We start from the raw sequence: 19,474 nt of genomic DNA, 5'->3' as shown, positions 1-19,474 counted from the left end.
TTTGAACACCTTGAGGGGTGTGGTTTTTAGAATGGTGTCACTTTTGGGTATATCTGTCATGTACACTCAAAGTGACTTTAAATGTGAGATGGTCCCTAAAAAAATGGTTTTGTGAATTTTGTTGTAAAAATGAGAAATCGCCGGTCAACTTTCCACCCTTATAACTTCCTAACAAAAAAAAAATGTTGCTTCCAAAATTTTGCTGATGTAAAGTAGACATGTGGGAAATGTTATTTATTAACTGTTTTGTGTGACACATCTCTCTGATTTAAGGGCATAAAATTTCAAAGTTTGAAAATTGCAAAATTTAAAATAATTTTGCCATATTTCCGTTTTTTTTAAATAAATAAATGTAAGTAATATCGAAAAGTTTTACCACCAACATGAAGTACAATACAATATGTCACGAAAAAACAATCTCAAAATCAGCGGGATCTGTTGAAGGGTTCCAGAGTTATAACCTCATAAAGTGCCAGTGGTCAGAATTGTAAAAATTGGCCTGGTCATTAAGCTGCAAATTGGCTCCGTCACTAAGGGGTTAGACATTTTTATATATATTTTTTTTCTTATTATAATATTTTTGGAAACTTTTTTTTTTTTTTTTTTACATTTTATGAGCTTCAATTGTCTCCATGGGAGAGATTAGAAGCTGTGATCTTCTGGTCGCTTGTTCTACGCACAACAGGGCTTCATTCTTAATTAATGGTTGATTTGGAGCAGAATGCGCTGAATTCTGTTGTGAATTCTGGTATCGAACTCTCTCCTGTGGTCATGAATGGTACTTCGGCGAGTTCTGTCCATGGACTCCCTCTGGTGGCTGTGAGTGGAGCTGCTGCTTCTGAAGTTCCTTCCACAGGTGCCGTAGTTTATTCTGTGGCTGTCTGTTCTATTTAACTCCACTCAGATCGTTACTCCATGCCAGCTGTCAATGTTCTTGTACTGGTTCAGTTCGCTCTTGGATCTTTCTGGTGACCTGTCTACTCCAGCAGAAGCTAAGTCCCTGCTAGTTATTTGTTCATTGTTTCCTTGTCCATCTGGCTATCATGATCTTGCCCTGCTAGCTGGAAGCTCTGGGATGCAGAGTGGCACCTCCGCACCGTGAGTCGGTGCGGAGGTCTTTTTGCACACTCTGCGTGGTCTTTTTGTAGGGTTTTGTGCTGACCGCAAAGATACCTTTCCTATCCTCAGTCTGTTTAGTAAGTCTGGCCTCCCTTTGCTAAAACCTGTTTCATTTCTGTGTTTGTGACTTTCATCTTATCTCACAGTCAATATATGTGGGGGGCTGCCTTTTCCTTTGGAGAATTTCTCTGAGGCAAGGTAGGCTTTGTTTTCTATCTTTAGGGCTAGTTAGCTCTTGGGCTGTGAAGAGGCGTCTAGGTCGTGTTAGGTACGCTCCACGGCTATTTCTAGTTGTGTGATAGGATTAGGGGTTGCGGTCAGCAGAGCTCCCACTTCCCAGAGCTTGTCCTGTGTGGGTTTAACCATCAGGTCATTCCGGGTGCTCCTAACCACCAGGTCATAACAGTACAGCTGGCCCAAAGTATTAATGCATCTCAATAGAGGGATAAGAGAAGTTCTGAGACCATTTTTTTTTCTCTGCAGTGTTTTTTGTCTTTTCCCCTAAGCCTCTGGGTGGTTCAGGACAAAGGTGTAGATATGGACATTCAAGGTCTGTCCTCTTGTGTGGATCATCTCACTGCAAGGGTACAAAACATTCAAGATTTTGTGGTTCAGAATCCGATGTTAGAGCCTAGAATTCCTATTCATGATTTGTTTTCTGGGGATAGATCTAAGTTCCTGAATTTCAAAAATAATTGTAAACTGTTTCTAGCTTTGAAACCCCGCTCCTCTGGTTCAACAAGTAAAAATCATTATTTCTTTGTTCCGCGGTGACCCTCAAGACTGGGCATTTTCCCTTGCGCCAGGAGATCCTGCATTGCGTGATGTAGATGCGTTTTTTCTGGCACTTGGATTGCTTTATGATGAACCAAATTCAGTGGATCAGGCAGAGAAAATCTTGCTGGCTTTGTGTCACGGTCAGGATGAAGCGGAGGTGTGGTGTCAGAAGTTTAGAAAGTGGTCTGTGCTTACTCAGTGGAATGAGTGTGCCCTGGCGGCAATTTTCAGAAAGGGTCTTTCTGAAGCCCTTAAGGATGTCATGGTGGGATTTCCCACGCCTGCTGGTCTGAATGAGTCTATGTCCTTGGCCATTCAGATCGATCGGCGCTTGCGTGAGCGCAAAGCTGTGCACCATTTGGCGGTATTCTCTGAGAATAGGCCTGAGCCTATGCAGTGTGATAGGACTTTGACTAGAGCTGAACGGCAAGAACACAGACGTCGGAATGGGCTGTGTTTTTACTGTGGTGATTCCACTCATGCTATCTCCGATTGTCCTAAGTGCACTAAGCGGTTCGCTAGGTCTGCCACCATTAGTACGGTACAGTCTAAATTTCTTTTGTCCGTTACTCTGATTTGCTCTCTGTCGTCCTATTCTGTTATGGCATTTGTGGATTCAGGTGCTGCCCTGAATTTGATGGACTTGGAGTTTGCCAGGTGCTGTAATTTTTTTCTTGGAGCCCTTGCAGTATCCTATTCCATTGAGAGGAATTGATGCTATGCCTTTGGCCAAGAATAAGCCTCAGTACTGGACTCAAATGACCATGTGCATGGCTCCTGCACATCAGGAGAATATTCGCTTTTTGGTGTTGCATAATCTGCATGATGTGGTCGTTTTGGGGTTGCCATGGCTACAGGTCCATAATCCAGTATTGGATTGGAAATCTTTGTCTGTGTCCGGCTGGGGTTGTCAGGGGGTACATGGTGATGTTCCATTGCTGTCAATTTCGCCTTCCACTCCTTCTGAAGTCCCTGAGTTTTTGTCAGATTACCGGGATGTATGAAGAGCCCAAATCCGGTGCCTTACCTCCTCATAGGGATTGCGATTGTGCTATTAATTTGATTCCTGGTAGTAAGTTTCCTAAGGGCCGACTGTTTAATTTATCTGTGCCAGAGCACGCCGCTATGCGGAGTTATATAAAGGAATCCTTGGAGAAAGGTCATATTCGCCTGTCGTCATCACCGTTGGGAGCAGGGTTCTTTTTTGTGGCCAAGAAGGATGGTTCTTTGAGACCTTGTATTGATTACCGCCTTCTTAAAAAGATCACAGTCAAATTTCAGTACCCTTTGCCGTTGCTGTCTGATTTGTTTGCTCGTATTAAAGGGGCTAGTTGGTTCACCAAGATAGATCTTCGAGGGGCGTATAATCTTGTGCGAATTAAACAGGGCGATGAATGGAAAACAGCATTTAATACGCCCGAGGGCCATTTTGAGTACCTGGTTTTGCCATTCGGGCTTTCTAATGCTCCATCTGTGTTTCAGTCCTTTATGCATGACATCTTCTGAAAGTACCTGGATAGATTCATGATTGTATATTTGGATGATATTTTGGTCTTTTCGGATGATTGGGAGTCTCATGTGAAGCAGGTCAGAATGGTGTTCCAGGTCCTTCGTGCGAATTCCTTGTTTGTGAAGGGGTCGAAATGTCTCTTTGGGGTTCAGAAGGTTTCATTTTTGGGTTTCATTTTTTCCCCTTCTACTATCGAGATGGACCCTGTTAAAGTTCAGGCTATTTATGATTGGACTCAGCCGACATCTGTGAAGAGCCTGCAGAAGTTCCTGGGCTTTGCTAATTTTTACCGTCGCTTCATCGCTAATTTTTCTAGTGTTGCTAAACCGTTGACTGATTTGACCAAGAAAGGTGCTGATGTGGTCAATTGGTCCTCTGCGGCTGTAGAGGCTTTTCAGGAGTTGAAGCGTCGGTTTTCTTCTGCCCCTGTGTTGTGCCAGCCAGATGTTTCGCTCCCGTTTCAGGTCGAGGTTGATGCTTCTGAGATTGGAGCAGGGGCTGTTTTGTCGCAAAGAAGTTCTGATGGCTCGGTGATGAAACCATGTGCCTTCTTTTCTAGAAAATTCTCGCCTGCTGAGCGCAATTATGATGTTGGCAATCGAGAGTTGTTGGCCATGAAGTGGGCATTCGAGGAGTGGCGAAATTGGCTTGAAGGAGCCAAGCATCGGATGGTGGTCTTGACGGATCACAAGAATTTGATTTATCTCGAGTCTGCCAAACGGTTGAATCCTAGACAGGCTCGATGGTCGCTGTTTTTCTCCCGTTTTGATTTTGTGGTTTCGTACCTTCCGGGCTCTAAGAATGTGAAGGCTGATGCCCTGTCAAGGAGTATTGTGCCTGACTCTCCGGGTGTTCCTGAGCCGGCGGGTATTCTCAAAGAGGGGGTAATTTTGTCTGCCATCTCCCCTGATTTGCGGCGCGTGCTGCAGAAGTTTCAGGCTGATAGACCTGACCTTTGTCCAGCGGAGAAACTGTTTGTCCCTGATAGATGGACTAGTAGAGTTATCTCTGAGGTTCATTGTTCGGTGTTGGCGGGCCATCCTGGAATCTTTGGTATCAGAGATTTGGTGGCTAGATCCTTTTGGTGGCCTTCTTTGTCACGGGATGTGCGTTCTTTTGTGCAGTCCTGTGGGACTTGTGCTCGGGCTAAGCCCTGCTGTTCTCGTGCCAGTGGGTTGCTTTTGCCCTTGCTGGTCCCGAAGAGGCACTGGACGCATATTTCCATGGATTTTATTTCAGATCTCCCTGTCTCTCAAAGGATGTCGGTCATTTGGGTGGTTTGTGATCGCTTCTCTAAGATGGTCCATTTGGTACCCTTGTCTAAATTGCCTTCCTCCTCTGATTTGGTGCCATTGTTTTTCCAGCATGTGGTTCGTTTGCATGGCATTCCGGAGAACATCGTCTCGGACAGAGGTTCCCAGTTTGTTTCGAGGTTTTGGCGGTCCTTTTGTGCTAAGATGGGCATTGATTTGTCTTTTTCTTCGGCTTTCCATCCTCAGACAAATGGCCAAACCGAACGAACTAATCAGACTTTGGAAACATATCTGAGATGCTTTGTTTCTGCTGATCAGGATGATTGGGTGTCCTTCTTGCCTTCGGCTGAGTTCGCCCTTAATAATCGGGCCAGCTCGGCTATTTTTGGTTTCGCCTTTTTTCTGTAATTCTGGTTTCCATCCTCGTTTCTCTTCAGGGCAAGTTGAGCCTTCGGACTGTCCTGGTGTGGATACGGTGGTGGACAGGTTGCAGCAGATTTGGACTCGTGTGGTGGACAATTTGACATTGTCCCAGGAGAAGGCTCAACGTTTCGCTAACCGCCGGCGCTGTGTTGGTCCCCGACTTCGTGTTGGGGATTTGGTTTGGTTGTCATCTCGTCATGTTCCTATGAAGGTTTCCTCTCCTAAGTTTAAGCCTCGTTTCATTGGTCCGTATAAGATTTCTGAAGTTCCCAATCCTGTGTCATTTCGTTTGGCCCTTCCAGCTTCTTTTGCCATCCATAATGTGTTCCGTTCCATAGGTCGTTATTGGGGAGATACGTGGCGCCTATGGTTCCTTCCGTTGATCCTCCTGCCCCGGTGTTGGTCGAGGGGGAGTTGGAGTATGTGATGGAGAAGATTTTGCATTCTCGTATTTCGAGACGGAAACTCCAGTACCTGGTCAAGTGGAAGGGTTATGGTCAGGAAGATAATTCCTGGGTTTTTGCCTCTGATGTTCATGCTGCCGATCTAGTTCGTGCCTTTCATTAGGCTCGTTCTGATCGGCCTGGGGGCTCTGGTGAGGGTTCGGTGACCCCTCCTCAAGGGTGGGGGTACTGTTGTGAATTCTGTTATCAATCTCTCTCCTGTGGTCATGAATGGTACTTCGGCGAGTTCTGTCCATGGACTCCCTATGGTGGCTGTGAGTGGAGCTGCTGCTTCTGAGGTTCCTTACACAGGTGACGTAGTTTATTCTTTGGCTGGCTGTTCTATTTAACTCCACTCAGATCGTTACTCCATGCCAGCTGTCAATGTTCTTGTACTGGTTCAGTTCGCTCTTGGATCTTTCTGGTGACCTGTCTACTCCAGCAGAAGCTAAGTCCCTGCTAGTTATTTGTTCAGTTTTTCCTTGTCCAGCTGGCTATCATGATCTTGCCCTGCTAGCTGGAAGCTCGGATGCAGAGTGGCACGTGCGGAGGTCTTTTTGCACACTCTGCGTGGTCTTTTTGTAGGGTTTTGTGCTGACCGCAAAGATACCTTTCCTATCCTCAGTCTGTTTAGTAAGTCTGGCCTCCCTTTGCTAAAACCTGTTTCATTTCTGTGCTTGTGACTTTCATCTTATCTCACAGTCAATATATGTGGGGGGCTGCCTTTTCCTTTGGGGAATTTCTCTGAGGCAAGGTAGACTTTATTTTCTATCTTTAGGGCTAGTTAGCTCTTAGGCTGTGAAGAGGCGTCTAGGTCGTGTTAGGTACGCTCCACTGCTATTTCTAGTTGTGTGATAGGATTAGGGGTTGCAGTCGGCAGAGCTCCCACTTCCCAGAGCTTGTCCTGTGTGAGTTTAACCATCAGGTCATTCCGGGTGCTCCTAACCACCAGGTCATAACAGAATTCATTAAGAGGCGCACAGTGCTTAATTAATTTGCTGCATCTTCTTTGTGGTGTGTGCTTTGTCAGAAATGCTTCTCTAGTCATGAAGTGCAGTAACATTTCTAGTTCAAAATAAAACCGCCACCAGTATTGATTAATTTGAGGGGCGGATGTAGCAACTTCCCATCTAACCCTGGTGGCTCCTCCTTAGCTTTGCACAATTTGGCATTGCTGCCTGAAACTGGCAAAAAAAAGACAAAAGTAGTGAAATTTTTATGACTTTTCAAAGTATATACTCGAGTATGAGCCGAGACCCTTAATTTTGCCACAAAAAACTGGGCAAACTTAATGACTCGAGTATATGCCTAGGGTGGGAAATGCAGCAGCTACTGGTAAATTTCAAAACTAAAAATAGATACTAATAAAAGTAAAATGAATTGAGACATTGGTTCGTTAAGTGTTTTTGAATATCCATATTGAATCAGGAGCCCCATATAATGCTCAATACAGTTCATGATGGGCCCCATATGATGCTCCATACAAAATACGCCCCATACAATGCCCCATACAGTTTATAATGGGCTCCATAAGATTCTCCATATTAAAATATGCCCCTTATAATGCTGCACAAAGGTTAATAATGGCCCCATAAGATGCTTCATAGAAACATTTGCCTCATACAATGCTGTATAAAGGTTGATTATGGCCCAATAAGATACTCGATAGAAAATGTCCCCCAAACAATGCGGCATAAAGCTTGGTGGCCCCCTAAGATGCTCCATAGATTATGCCCCATACAATGCTGTATAAAGGTTGATGGCCCCATAAGATGCTCCATAGATTATGCCCCATACAATGCTGTATAAAGGTTGATGGCCCCATAAGATGCTCCATAGATTATGCCCCATACAATTCCACATAAAGGTTGATGGCCCCGTAAGATGCTCCATAGATTATGCCCCAAATGCTGTTGCTGCGATTAAAATAAAAATAAAAATCACATATTCATCTCTCGTTGCTCAGGCCCCCGGCACTTGCGATATTCACCTTCCCCTGTTCGCCCGCCCCTGTTATACTCACCTGCTCCCGGCGCGGTCCCTGGCAGCTTCTCACTGTCAGATGGTCTCCGGGCACCTTGCAGCTTCTTCCTATGTTCAGCGGTCACATCGTACCGCTCATTAAAGCAATGAATATGCGTCTATATTCATTACTTTAATGAGCGGTACCACGTGACCGATGAACGCAGGATGAGCTGCCGGCGCCCGGAGACCATCGGAGATGCAGGGACCGTGCCAGGAGCAGGTAAGTATGTGACAGCCGCCGCTCCCCCTCCCCCGCCGACCCCCTGGGACAACGACTCGAGTATAAGCCGAGAGGGGCACTTTCAGCCTAAAAAAATGGGCTGAAAATCTCGGCTTATACTCGAGTATATACGTTATATTATGTAAACTCTTTGATGAATTTGGGACATTGTGTATCTTGAAAGTAGAATAAAGTACTGCTTTATAACAAATTTGAAGGCAGCATCTTTTTTTTTTTTTTTTTCTCCGACAGTATTCTGTCTGCTAAAGAGACAAAAAACCTTTAATAAGGACAATGGATTTTAAGCTTACCTCTTATTTTTCTCGTAGGAGCTCAAAGAAATGAGATCTTGAAAGCTATAGAAGTATTGCCTATACTAAAGGAGAAAGTTGCCTACCTGTCAGGTAAGTTCTATCTAGAACAGATATATACACATAGAATAACGTACATGGATATATACAGTCATGGTCAAAAGTATTGACACCCCTGCAATTCTGTCAGATAATACTCATTTCATTTCTGAAAATGATTGCAAACACAAATTATTTGGTATTATTATCTTCATTTAATTTGTCTTAAATGAAAAAAACACAAAAGAGAATGAAGCAAAAAGCAAAACATTGATTGTTTCACACAAAACTCTAAAAATGGGCCAGACAAAAGTATTGGCACCTTCAGCCTAAGGCTGGGTTCACACTTTCCGGTTTTTACCGCGGAACCGCCGCGATTTTGATGCTGCGGGTCCGCAGCAGTTTCCATAGCGTTTCCATTTACATGTAAACCCTATGGAAACCGCAAACAGCTGTGCACATGCTGCGGGAAAAAATGCGCAGCATGTCACTTCTTTGTGCAGAATCGCTGCGATTCTGCACCCGTAGGAATGCATTGAACCGCTTAATTCCCGCATGGGGCTGTGCCCACGTTGCGGGAAGTAAGCGGATAATGTCCGGTTCCTACCCGGGGTGGAGGAGAGGAGACTCTCCTCCAGGCCCTGGGAACCATATTTGGGGTGAAAAAAAGAATAAAAATAAAAAATCATGTTATACTCACCCTCTGAAGTCTCAGCGCTGCACGCAGCCGTCCGGTCAGAGTTGCTGTGCGACCAGGACCTGCGGTGACGTCGCGGTCACATGACCGTGACGTCACGAAGGGTCCTTCTCGCATAGCATCTTTGGAACCGGACTGCCGGGTGCAGCGTCGAGGAGATCCGGACATCAGAGGGTGAGTATAACCAATTTTTATTATTTTTAACATTACTATTGATGCTGCATATGCAGCATCAATAGTATAGGCGGAAACCCGCAGCGGAAACTGCGGAACAAACCGCGATAAATCTGCAGGGAGAACCGCAGTTGTTTTGCCCTGCAGATTTTACAAATCCGCTGCGGGAGAACCCGCAGAGGGACGCCGCAAAGTGTGAACATGGCCTCTGGCTACTTTCACACTAGCGTTCTCTGCAATCCGTCACAATGCGTTGTTTTGCAGAAAAAAACGCATCCTGCAAAAGTGCTTGCAGGATGCGTTTTTTTCCCCATACACTTGTATTGACGACGCATTGCGACGGATTGCCACACGTCGCATCCGTCGTGCGACGGATGCGTCATGCTTTGGCGGACTGTCGGGAGCAAAAAACGCTACATGTAACGTTTTTTGCTCCTGACGGACCGCTTTTTCCGACCGCGCATGCGTGGCCGGAACTCCGCCCCCACCTCCCCGCACCTCACAATGGGGCAGCGGATGCGCCGTAGAAATGCATCCGCTGCCTCCGTTGTGCAGTGCGTTAAACGCTAGCATCGGAATCTCTGGCCGACGCATTGCGACGGGGAGATTCCGACGCTAGTGTGAAAGTAGCTTAATACTTGGTTGCACAAACTTTAGCCAAAATAACTGCGACAAACCGCTTCCGGTAACCATCAATGAGTTTCTTACAATGCTCTGCTGGAATTTTAGACTATTCTTCTTTGGCAAACTGCTCCAGGTCCCTGATATTTGAAGGGTGCCTTCTCCAAACTGCCATTTTTAGATCTCTCCACAGGTGTTCTATGGGATACAGGTCTGGACTCATTGCTGGCCACCTTAGAAGTCTCCAGTGCTTTCTCTCAAACCATTTTCTAGTGCTTTTTGAAGTGTGTTTTGGGTCATTGTTCTGCTGGAAGACCCATGACCTCTGAGGGAGACCAAGCTTTCTCGCACTGGGCCCTACATTATGCTGCAAAATTTGTTGGTAGTCTTCAGACTTCATAATGCCATGCACACAGTCAAGCAGTCTAGTGCCAGAGGCAGCAAAGCAACCCCATAACATCAGGGAACCTCCGCCATATTTGACTGTAGGGACCGTGTTCTTTTCTTTGAATGCCTCTTTTTTTCTCCTGTAAACTCTATGTTGATGCCTTTGCCCAAAAAGCTCTACTTTTGTCTCATCTGACCAGAGAACATTCTTCCAAAACGTTTTAGGCTTTTTCAGGTAAGTTTTGGCAAACTCCAGCCTGGCTTTTTTATGTCTCTGGGTAAGAAGTGGGGTCTTCCTGGGTCTCCTACCATACAGTCCCTTTTCATTCAGACGTTGACGGATAGTACGGGTTGACACTGTTGTACCCTCGGACTGCAGGGCAGCTTGAACTTGTTTGGATGTTACTCGAGGTTATTTATCCAACATCCGCACAATCTTGCGTTGAAATCTATTGTCAATTTTTCTTTTCCATCCACATCTAAGGAGGTTAGCCACAGTGCCATGGGCTTTAAACTTCTTGTTGACACTGCGCACGGTAGACACAGGAACATTCAGGTCTTTGGAGATGGACTTGTAGCCTTGAGATTGCTCATGCTTCCTCACAATTTGGTTTCTCACGTCCTCAAGACAGTTCTTTGGTCTTCTTTCTTTTCTCCATGCTCAATGTGGTACACACAAGGACACAGGACAGAGGTTGAGTCAACTTTAATCCATGTCAACTGGCTGCAAGTGTGATTTAGTTATTGCCAACACCTGTTAGGTGCCACAGGTAAGTTACAGGTGCTGGTAATTACACAAATTAGAGAAGCATCACATGATTTTTCGAACAGTGCCAATACTTTTGTCCACCCCCTTTTTATGTTTGGTGTGGAATTATATCCAATTTGGCTTTAGGATAATTCTTTTTGTGTTTTTTTTTCTTCATTTAACCCCTTCCCGACCTTTGACGCACCGTATGCGTCATGAAAACCTGTGCCATTCCGACCTGTGACGCAGCATATGCGTCATGGCGGATTGGGCTCCTGCAGGCCGGATGAAAGGGTTAACTGTAATTTCACCCAGCCTGCAGGGACAGGGGGAGTGGTACTTCAGCCCAGGGGGGGTGGCTTCACCCCCCCATGGCTACGATCGCTCTGATTGGCTGTTGAAAGTGAAACTGCCAATCAGAGCGATTTGTAATATTTCACCTAAAAAACTGGTGAAATATTACAATCCAGCCATGGCCGATGCTGCAATATCATCGGCCATGGCTGGAAACACTGATCTGCCCCCACCCCACCGATCTCCCCCCCCCCCCCCCCCCCCCCCAGCCCTCCGATCTGTGGTCCGCTACCCTCCGGCCTGTGCTCCGCTCCCCTGTCTTCCTGTCCGCTCCCCCCGTGCTCCAATCCCACCCCCCGCACTCCGATCCACCCCCCCACCCGTGTCCCGATCCACACCCCCATGCTCCGATCCACCCCACCATGCTCCGATCCACCCCCCCCGTGCTCCCACCCACGCCATCATACTTACCGAGCCTCCCGGGGTCCGTCCGTCTTCTTCATGGGCGCCGCCATCTTCCAAAATGGCGAGCGCAGGCGCAGTGCGCCCGCCGAATCTGCCGTCCGGCAGATTCGTTCCAATGTGAATTTTGATCTCTGTGATAGGTTTTGTCACAGTGATAAAAATAAAAAAAAACAGTAAATGACCCCCCCCTTTGTCACCCCCATAGGTAGGGACAATAATAAAATAAAGAATTTTTTTTTTTCCACTAAGGTTGGAGTTAGAACTAGGGTTAGGGTTAGGGTACGGTATGTGCACACGTATTCTGGTCCTCTGCGGATTTTTCCGCAGCGGATGTGATAAATCCACAGTGCTAAACCGCTGTGGATTTATCGCGTATTTACCGCTGTTTTTCTGCGCATCTCACTGCGGTTTTACAACTGCGATTTTCTATTGGAGCAGTTGTAAAACCGCTGCAGAATCCGCAGAAAGAAGTGACATGCTGCGGAATGTAAACCCCTGCGTTTCCGTGCAGTTTTTCTGCAACATGTGTACAGCGATTTTTGTTTCCCATAGGTTTACATTGAACTGTAAACTCATGGGAAACTGCTGCGTATCCGCAGCGTTTTCCGTAGCGTGTGCACATACCTTTAGAATTAGGCTATGTGCACACGGTGCGGATTTGGCTGCGGATCCGCAGCAGTGTTCCATCAGGTTTACAGTACCATGTAAACATATGGAAATCCAAATCCGCTGTGCCCATGGTGCGGAAAATACCACGCGGAAACGTTGCGTTGTATTTTCCGCAGCATGTCAATTCTTTGTGCGGATTCCGCAGCGTTTTACACCTGTTCCTCAATAGGAATCCGCAGGTGAAATCCGCACAAAAAACACTGGCAATCCACGGTAAATCTGCAGGCAAAATGCAGTGCCTTTTACCCGCGGATTTTTCAAAAATGGTGCTGAAAAATCTCACACGAATCCGCAACGTGGGCACATAGCCTTAGGGTTGGGTTGGAATTAGGGTTGTGGTGAGGGTTAGGGGTGTGTTGGGGTTAGGGTTGTGGTTAGGGGTGTGTTGGGGTTAGGGTTGTGATTAGGGTTATGGCTACAGTTGGGATAAGGGTTAAGGGTGTGTTGGAATTAGAATTGAGGGGTTTCCACTGTTTAGGCACATCAGGGGGTCTCCAAACGCAACATGGCGCCACCATTGATTCCAGCCAATCTTGTATTCAAAAAGTCAAATGGTGGTCCCTCACTTCCGAGCCCCGACGTGCGCCCAAACAGTGGTTTACCCCAACATATGGGGTACCAGCATACTCAGGACAAACTGCGCAACAAATACTGGGGTGCAATTTCTTCTGTTACCCTTGAGAAAATAAAAAATTGCTTGCTAAAACATCATTTTTGAGGAAAGAAAAATGATTTTTTATTTTCACGGCTCTGCGTTGTAAACGTCTGTGAAGCACTTGGGGGTTCAAAGTGCTCACCACATATCTAGATAAGTTCTCTGGGGGGTCTAGTTTACAAAATGGGGTCACTTGTGGGGGGTTTCTACTGTTTAGGCATACCAGGGGCTCTGCAAACGCAACGTGACGTCCGCAGACCATTCCATCAAAGTCTGCATTTCAAAAGTCACTACTTCCCTTCTGAGCCCCGACGTGTGCCCAAACAGTGGTTTACCCCCACACATGGAGTATCAGCGTACTCAGGAGAAACTGGACAACAACTTTTGGGGTCCAATTTCTCCTGTAACCCTTGGGAAAATAAATTCTGGGCTAAAAAATTATTTTTGAGGAAAGAAAACGTATTATTTTCACGGCTCTGCGTTATAAACTTCTGTGAAGCACTTGAGGGTTCAAAGTGCTCACCACACATCTAGATTAGTTCCTTTGGGGTCTAGTTTCCAAAATGGGGTCATTTGTGGGGGATCTCCAATGTTTAGGCACACAGGGGCTCTCCAAACGCGACATGGTGTCCGCTAACAATTGGAGCTAATTTTCCATTTAAAAAGCCAAATGGCGTGCCTTCCCTTCCGAGCCCTGCCGTGCGCTCCAAACAGTGGTTTACCCCCACATATGGGGTATCAGCGTACTCAGGAGAAATTGGACCACAAATGTTGTTGTCCAGTTTGTCCTATTACCCTTGGCAAAAAAAGAAATTCCAGGCTAAAAAATAATTTTTGAGGAAAGAAAAATTATTTTTTATTTTCATGGCTCTGCGTTATAAATTTCTGTGAAGCACCTGGGGGTTTAAAGTGCTCAATATGCATCTAGATAAGTTCCTTGGGGGGGGTCTAGTTTCCAAAATGGGGTCACTTGTGGGGGATCTCCAATGCTTAGGCACACAGGGGCTCTCCAAATGCGACATGGTGTCCGCTAACAATTGGAGCTAATTTTCCATTCAAAAAGTCAAATGGCACGCCTTCCCTTCCGAGCCTTGCCGTGTGCCCAAACAGTGGTTTACTCCCACATATGTGGTATCGGCGTACTCGGGAGAAATTGCCCAACAAATTTTACTATCTATTTTATCCTATTGCCCATGTGAAAATGAAAAAATTGAGGCGAAAAATTTTTTGTGAAAAAAAAAAAAAAGTACTTTCTCATTTTTACGGATCAATTTGTGAAGCACCTGGGGGTTTAAAGTGCTCACTATGCATCTAGATAAGTTCCTTGGGGCGTCTCGTTTCCCAAATGAGGTCACTTGTGGGGGAGCTCCAATTTTTAGGCACACGGGGGCTCTCCAAACGTGACATGGTGTCCGCTAAAGAGTGGAGCCAATTTTTCATTCAAAAAGTCAAATGGCGCTCCTTCCCTTCCAAGTCCTGCCGTGCGCCCAAACAGTGGTTTACCCCCACATATGAGGTATCAGCGTACTCAGGACAAATTGGACAACAACTTTCGTGGTTCAGTTTCTCCTTTTACCATTGGGAAAATAAAAAAATTGTTGCTAAAAGATCATTTTTGTGACTAAAAAGTTAAATGTTCATTTTTTTCCTTCCATGTTGCTTCTGCTGCTGTGAAGCACCTGAAGGGTTAATAAACTTCTTGAATGTGGTTTTGTGAACCTTGAGGGGTGCAGTTTTTAGAATGGTGTCACTTCTGGGTATTTTCAGCCATATAGACCCCTCAAACTGACTTCAAATGTGAAGTGGTCCCTAAAAAAAATGGTTTTGTAAATTTCGTTGTAAAAATAAGAAATCGCTGGTCAAATTTTAACCCTTATAACTTCCTAGCAAAAAAAAATTTTGTTTCCAAAATTGTGCTGATGTAAAGTATACATGTGGGAAATGTTATTTATTAACTATTTTGTGTCACATAACTCTCTGGTTTAACAGAATAAAAATTCAAAATGTGAAAATTGCGAAGTTTTCAAAATTTTTGCCAAATTTCCGTTTTTATCTCAAACACAGAATTTATTGACCTAAATATACCACAAACATGAAGCCCAATATGTCACGAAAAAACAATCTCAGAACCGCTAGGATCCATTGAAGCGTTCCTGAGTTACTACCTCATAAAGGGACACTGGTCAGAATTGCAAAACACGGCCAGGTCATTAAGGTCAAAATAGACTGGGTCATGAAGGGGTTAAGACAAATTAAATGAAGATAATAATACCAATTAATTTGTGTGTTTGCAATCATTTTCAGGAAGAAAATGAGTATTATCTGACAGAATGGCAGGGGTGTCAATACTTTTGGCCATGACTGTAGATGTCAGTGATACTCACAGACCTATATACTGCATTTCGAAATGTGGACGGCACAGAGGAAAGTTCAGTGTGTTCTGTGGCTCGCTAAATTTGTATCCGTGACCAAAGTGCTATGTGAATATCGGCGCGTTTATAATAAAGTGCCACCACATAGGAATAATATTACTCCGTGGGATAAGCAGTTGAAGGAAATCGGCAGTTTGGTGGAGAAACCCCGTTCTCGTAGGCCATCAGTCAGTGACAAGTCTGTAGAGGCTCTACGGGATAGCTACCTTAGGAGCCCTAAAAAATCTGTCTGTGTGTGTACTCGACAATTATACCAAAGCAAGACTACAGTTCATAAGCTGTTAAAGAAACGTCTGTTTTACGGGTGAATAGACCCAAACAATGCACGTTTGCTACAGATATGCTTCATGAGATCGACAATGATACAAGATTTTTGCAGAAGATTGTGTTTAGCGATGAGGAGACCTTCCATAAAACAGAGAATCACAGACTTTATTCACTCTGTTACACCAGACATCCTTACCCATGTGTGGCAATAACTTCACTATTGTTTGGATGTGTGTAGGGCAACAAATGGAGCCCACATCCGAATTGCACTGAATAGGTATGAAACTGAAAGCGTTTTTCTTTTATTTGGAGCAGATTTCACATTTCTATAGTTTTTGTTGCTTTCCAGTGACTGGTCAAAAGTGCACCATGACGTTACAGACATACTACATAGATATATACTGTATTTTCTGGTGTATAAGATGACTGGGCGTATAAGACGACCCCCAACTTTTCCATATAAAATAAGGAATTTGGGATATACCCGCTGTATAAGACGGGGTCATCTTATATGCCCAGTCATCTTATATGGCGTGTGGTTCCCAGGGTCTAGAGGAGAGGACTCTCCTTCAGGCCCTGGGATCCATATTCATGTAAAAAATAAAGAATAAAAAATATGGATATATTCACCCTTCCGACGGACCCTGGCTCTCAGCGCTGCAAGCGTCTGCCTCCGTTCCTAAGAATGCAGTGAGTAGTGAGTGAAGGACCTTCGATGACGTCGCGGTCAGGTGACCGGTCACCTGACCGTGACGTCATTGAATATCCTTCACTCACTGCATTCTTAAGAACGGAGGCTGGAGCTTGCAGCGCTGAAAGCCAGGGTCTTTTGGAGGGTTGAGTATATCCATATTTTTATTCTTTATTTTTTACATGAATATGTATCCTAGGGCCTGAAGGAGTCTCCTCTCCTTCAGACCCTGGGAACCATCCAGGATTGCTCCGTGCACCCGTACCCGGCGTATAAGACGACCCCCGACCTTTGGGACAATTTTTAGGGGTTAAAAAGTCGTCTTATACGCCGGAAAATACGGTAATGTATATTACATAGATAGATAGAAGAAAAGCCGGCAATTCATTTGCAGTGTTCTGTAAAATCACTAAAGGAGCTGACAGGATAGAGTAAATGGATTACATACAGTAAATACAAATAGAATAGGTATATATACAGGAGTCTGTAACAAATATAATTAGTACAATATGTGTGCAGCTTACTGTACATTTATTTAACTAATAAAAGATTTTTTTGGGGGGAAAAAGATGGCATGGGCTCCAATGCAGTTTTCGGAACCAGCAGAGGGAAAGCCGATGTCTGGGGGCCGATGTTTATAGCCTGAGAAGGGTGTAATACCCATGAAGCTTCCCAGGCTATTGATATCTGCTCACAACTGTATACTTGCCCTTTACTGGCTATTAAGATGGGGGACCCTAAAAAAAATATGACTTAGTGTCCCACTGTAATTAATAACCAGCAAAGGCTATGCAGACAGCTGTGGGGTAGGGTCCCACTATAATAACCAGCAAAGGCTATGCAGACAGCTGTGTGCTGAGTGATGCAGAGGAATTTGGTAACTTCGACAGTGGGCTTAACTCCAATGATACTGGCCTCCGGTTTACTTATGAGGCGAGTTCAACCAAACTAGCCTTCCTTGATATCTGTATTGAAAAGAATGAAGATGGTGCAATTTCTACTAAGTCCCATAGGAAAGAAATGGCTACCAATTCCCTCCTGAGGTGGGAGAGTAACCATCTTGCCCCCCATCAGAAGGGGAATTCCCAAGGGGCAATACTTGAGGATACGTTGCAATTGCTCAAATATGGAGACTTTTCAGGAATGAGCTAGGGATCTTCAAGGAAGGTTTTTGGAAAGGGGTTATCCAAAAGGAGTTTTGAGAGAGGCCTATAAAGCATCCCTCAAAAAAGAAAAAGGCAGGACTTGCTGATCCCTAAACCGAAAAGGGTTGATGGCACAACCATCCGCTGCATCACCAAATACTCTAATAGAACAAATGACATAGGAGGCATTTTTCAAAAACATTGGCCAGTACTATTGATGGATTCAGACATAAATGGATACAAGAAAGAAGTATATCTTGGTACCGTGTTAGCCAGTAGACAGAAAAATGACATAAATGGACAAATTGCTCCCTTCCCACAAATAACATACAGGAGGGGTAGGTCCCTTGGTGACAGGCTGGTCCACAGCCATTACCAATTCAGAGGTGCATTGGGATTTCCAGGTCACCACCTGACAGCACGCTGGAGGACGTCCTTCTTATCCTTGATGGGACAGGAAACACGAGAGGTTTAAAGGACCCTACCACCCTTCAGTGTTTTTCCTGTCCCATCATGGATAGGAACGGACGAGAGGAAATCTACCATTCTGTGCGGGGGGATGTGGATCGGGGGGCTCTGCCTCACCCTTCCCTCCATGAGGCACTCGCTGGCTGACATCCACCCGAGGCTCCCTCGGCCTACCAGTGTAGCGCAGCTCCTGGTTTGGGGATCGCTTCTCCCTGGCGGGGGCTCTCGATCCTTCCGTCGCGCCCCCTGGTGCGAACGATCCCAGCGGCAGCCTCTGCTGATGCCGGCGTCTCCATGCGGCCGCTGGGGGAAGCTGATTCTCGCCGCACCATCCTCTTTCTGGCCACGCGTCACTTCCGGTGTGCGGCTGAGGGGGGCGGACGGCGTCTCTGCAGCAGGAAGTGCAGGGGGAGAGCGGTGGAGAGCGCGGGAGCGCTGAATTAAAGATGAACAGAGGAACAGAAATAAAAGGTATGGTGCAGGGGGCAGTAGCGATCTCTAGAGCATAATGGAGGACGCAGCTAGAGCAGAGGGGCATGAGTCAACAGCGCTAGTAAGTAAGGCAGAAGCCCTGGATATAAAAAAAAAAAAAAAAAAAATGGGTGCTAGTGTTTGCTATATATTTTATTATAGGCAGCTTCCTTTTCCGAGAAATCAGTAAAGAAGCCCGGTAGAAATAAGAAGTGTCCTATCTGTGCTGTTAAGCTAAAGGATTCCTGGCAGAAACCCCTATGTGAAGTGTGCACAGAATCATAGGAGAGGAACAGGCTTCTCTTATGACAAATATGAGAGCCATGATAAGAGAGGAAGTTCAGGCTTCGGTTTCAAGTCTGGTACTCCCTCAATCCTCATCTTCACCCTCAGAGAGACCGAGGAAAAGGCCGAGGGTAGATTATTCTTCTGAAGACTCATCATCCTTTGGGTCGGAGGTAGAGGAGGAAGAAGAGAGTAGAGATCCTCCGGAGAAAGGGAGAAGATATTTATTCTCTGCCGCAGACACAGGAGAACTGTTGGAGGCGGTTCGGCATACTATGCAGATCGAGGAGCCTCAGCCGTCTTGTTCTGTTCAGGATGAGATGCTCGGGGGCTTGCGCTCGCAGACCTCGAAGGTCTTCCCTATAGACTCCCATATCAGATCCATGATTCTGGAGGAATGGGAGGAAGCCGAGAAAAGACTGACTATCCCTAAGGACTTCAGACTTCGTTTGCCGTTTGATCCAGACAAAGTCAAAGAGTGGGTCGATATACCTAAGATAGACATTCCATTGGCTAAAGTATCCAAAAGGACTGCAATTCCTTTTGAGGACTCTTCCAATCTAAAAGAACCCATGGATAGGAAGGCAGACGGCCTTTTAAAAAGGGCCTAAGAAAGTTCTTCGGCGATTATTGGAGCAAATATTGCAGCGACATCGGTGGCTCGCTCCATGGATCTTTGGTTAGATGATCTTCAGGATCAACTAACAGCCAAAACTCCCAGGGAAACTATCCTGAAATCTCTACCTTTGCTAAAATTAGCAACCACCTTTTTGGCAGACGCATCCGCAGAGTCTGTTAGGTTCGCGGCTACGGGTCAATCTCTATCTAAAGGTACCTTCACACTGAACGATATCGCTAGCGATCCGTGACGTTGCAGCGTGCGAT

The 19,474-nt window shown here is 45.5% G+C and overlaps 1 protein-coding gene across 1 annotated transcript in view; it reads left to right on the top strand.

Annotated features, from left to right (window-relative positions):
- Positions 1 to 19,474, top strand: part of TRIO (trio Rho guanine nucleotide exchange factor) — a 2,940,676-nt gene that overhangs the window by 118,786 nt on the left and 2,802,416 nt on the right. Inside the window, 1 exon segment of the mRNA XM_069730426.1 lies at positions 8,100 to 8,174. Within this exon segment, the coding sequence (XP_069586527.1) occupies positions 8,100 to 8,174 (75 nt within the window).

The sequence above is a fragment of the Ranitomeya imitator genome, chromosome 6 (genome assembly GCF_032444005.1).
Source record: "Ranitomeya imitator isolate aRanImi1 chromosome 6, aRanImi1.pri, whole genome shotgun sequence".
Lineage (NCBI taxonomy): Eukaryota > Metazoa > Chordata > Amphibia > Anura > Dendrobatidae > Ranitomeya > Ranitomeya imitator.
Note: the sequence above shows the minus strand (reverse complement) of the source record. Positions and strands in the feature narration are given on the sequence as shown.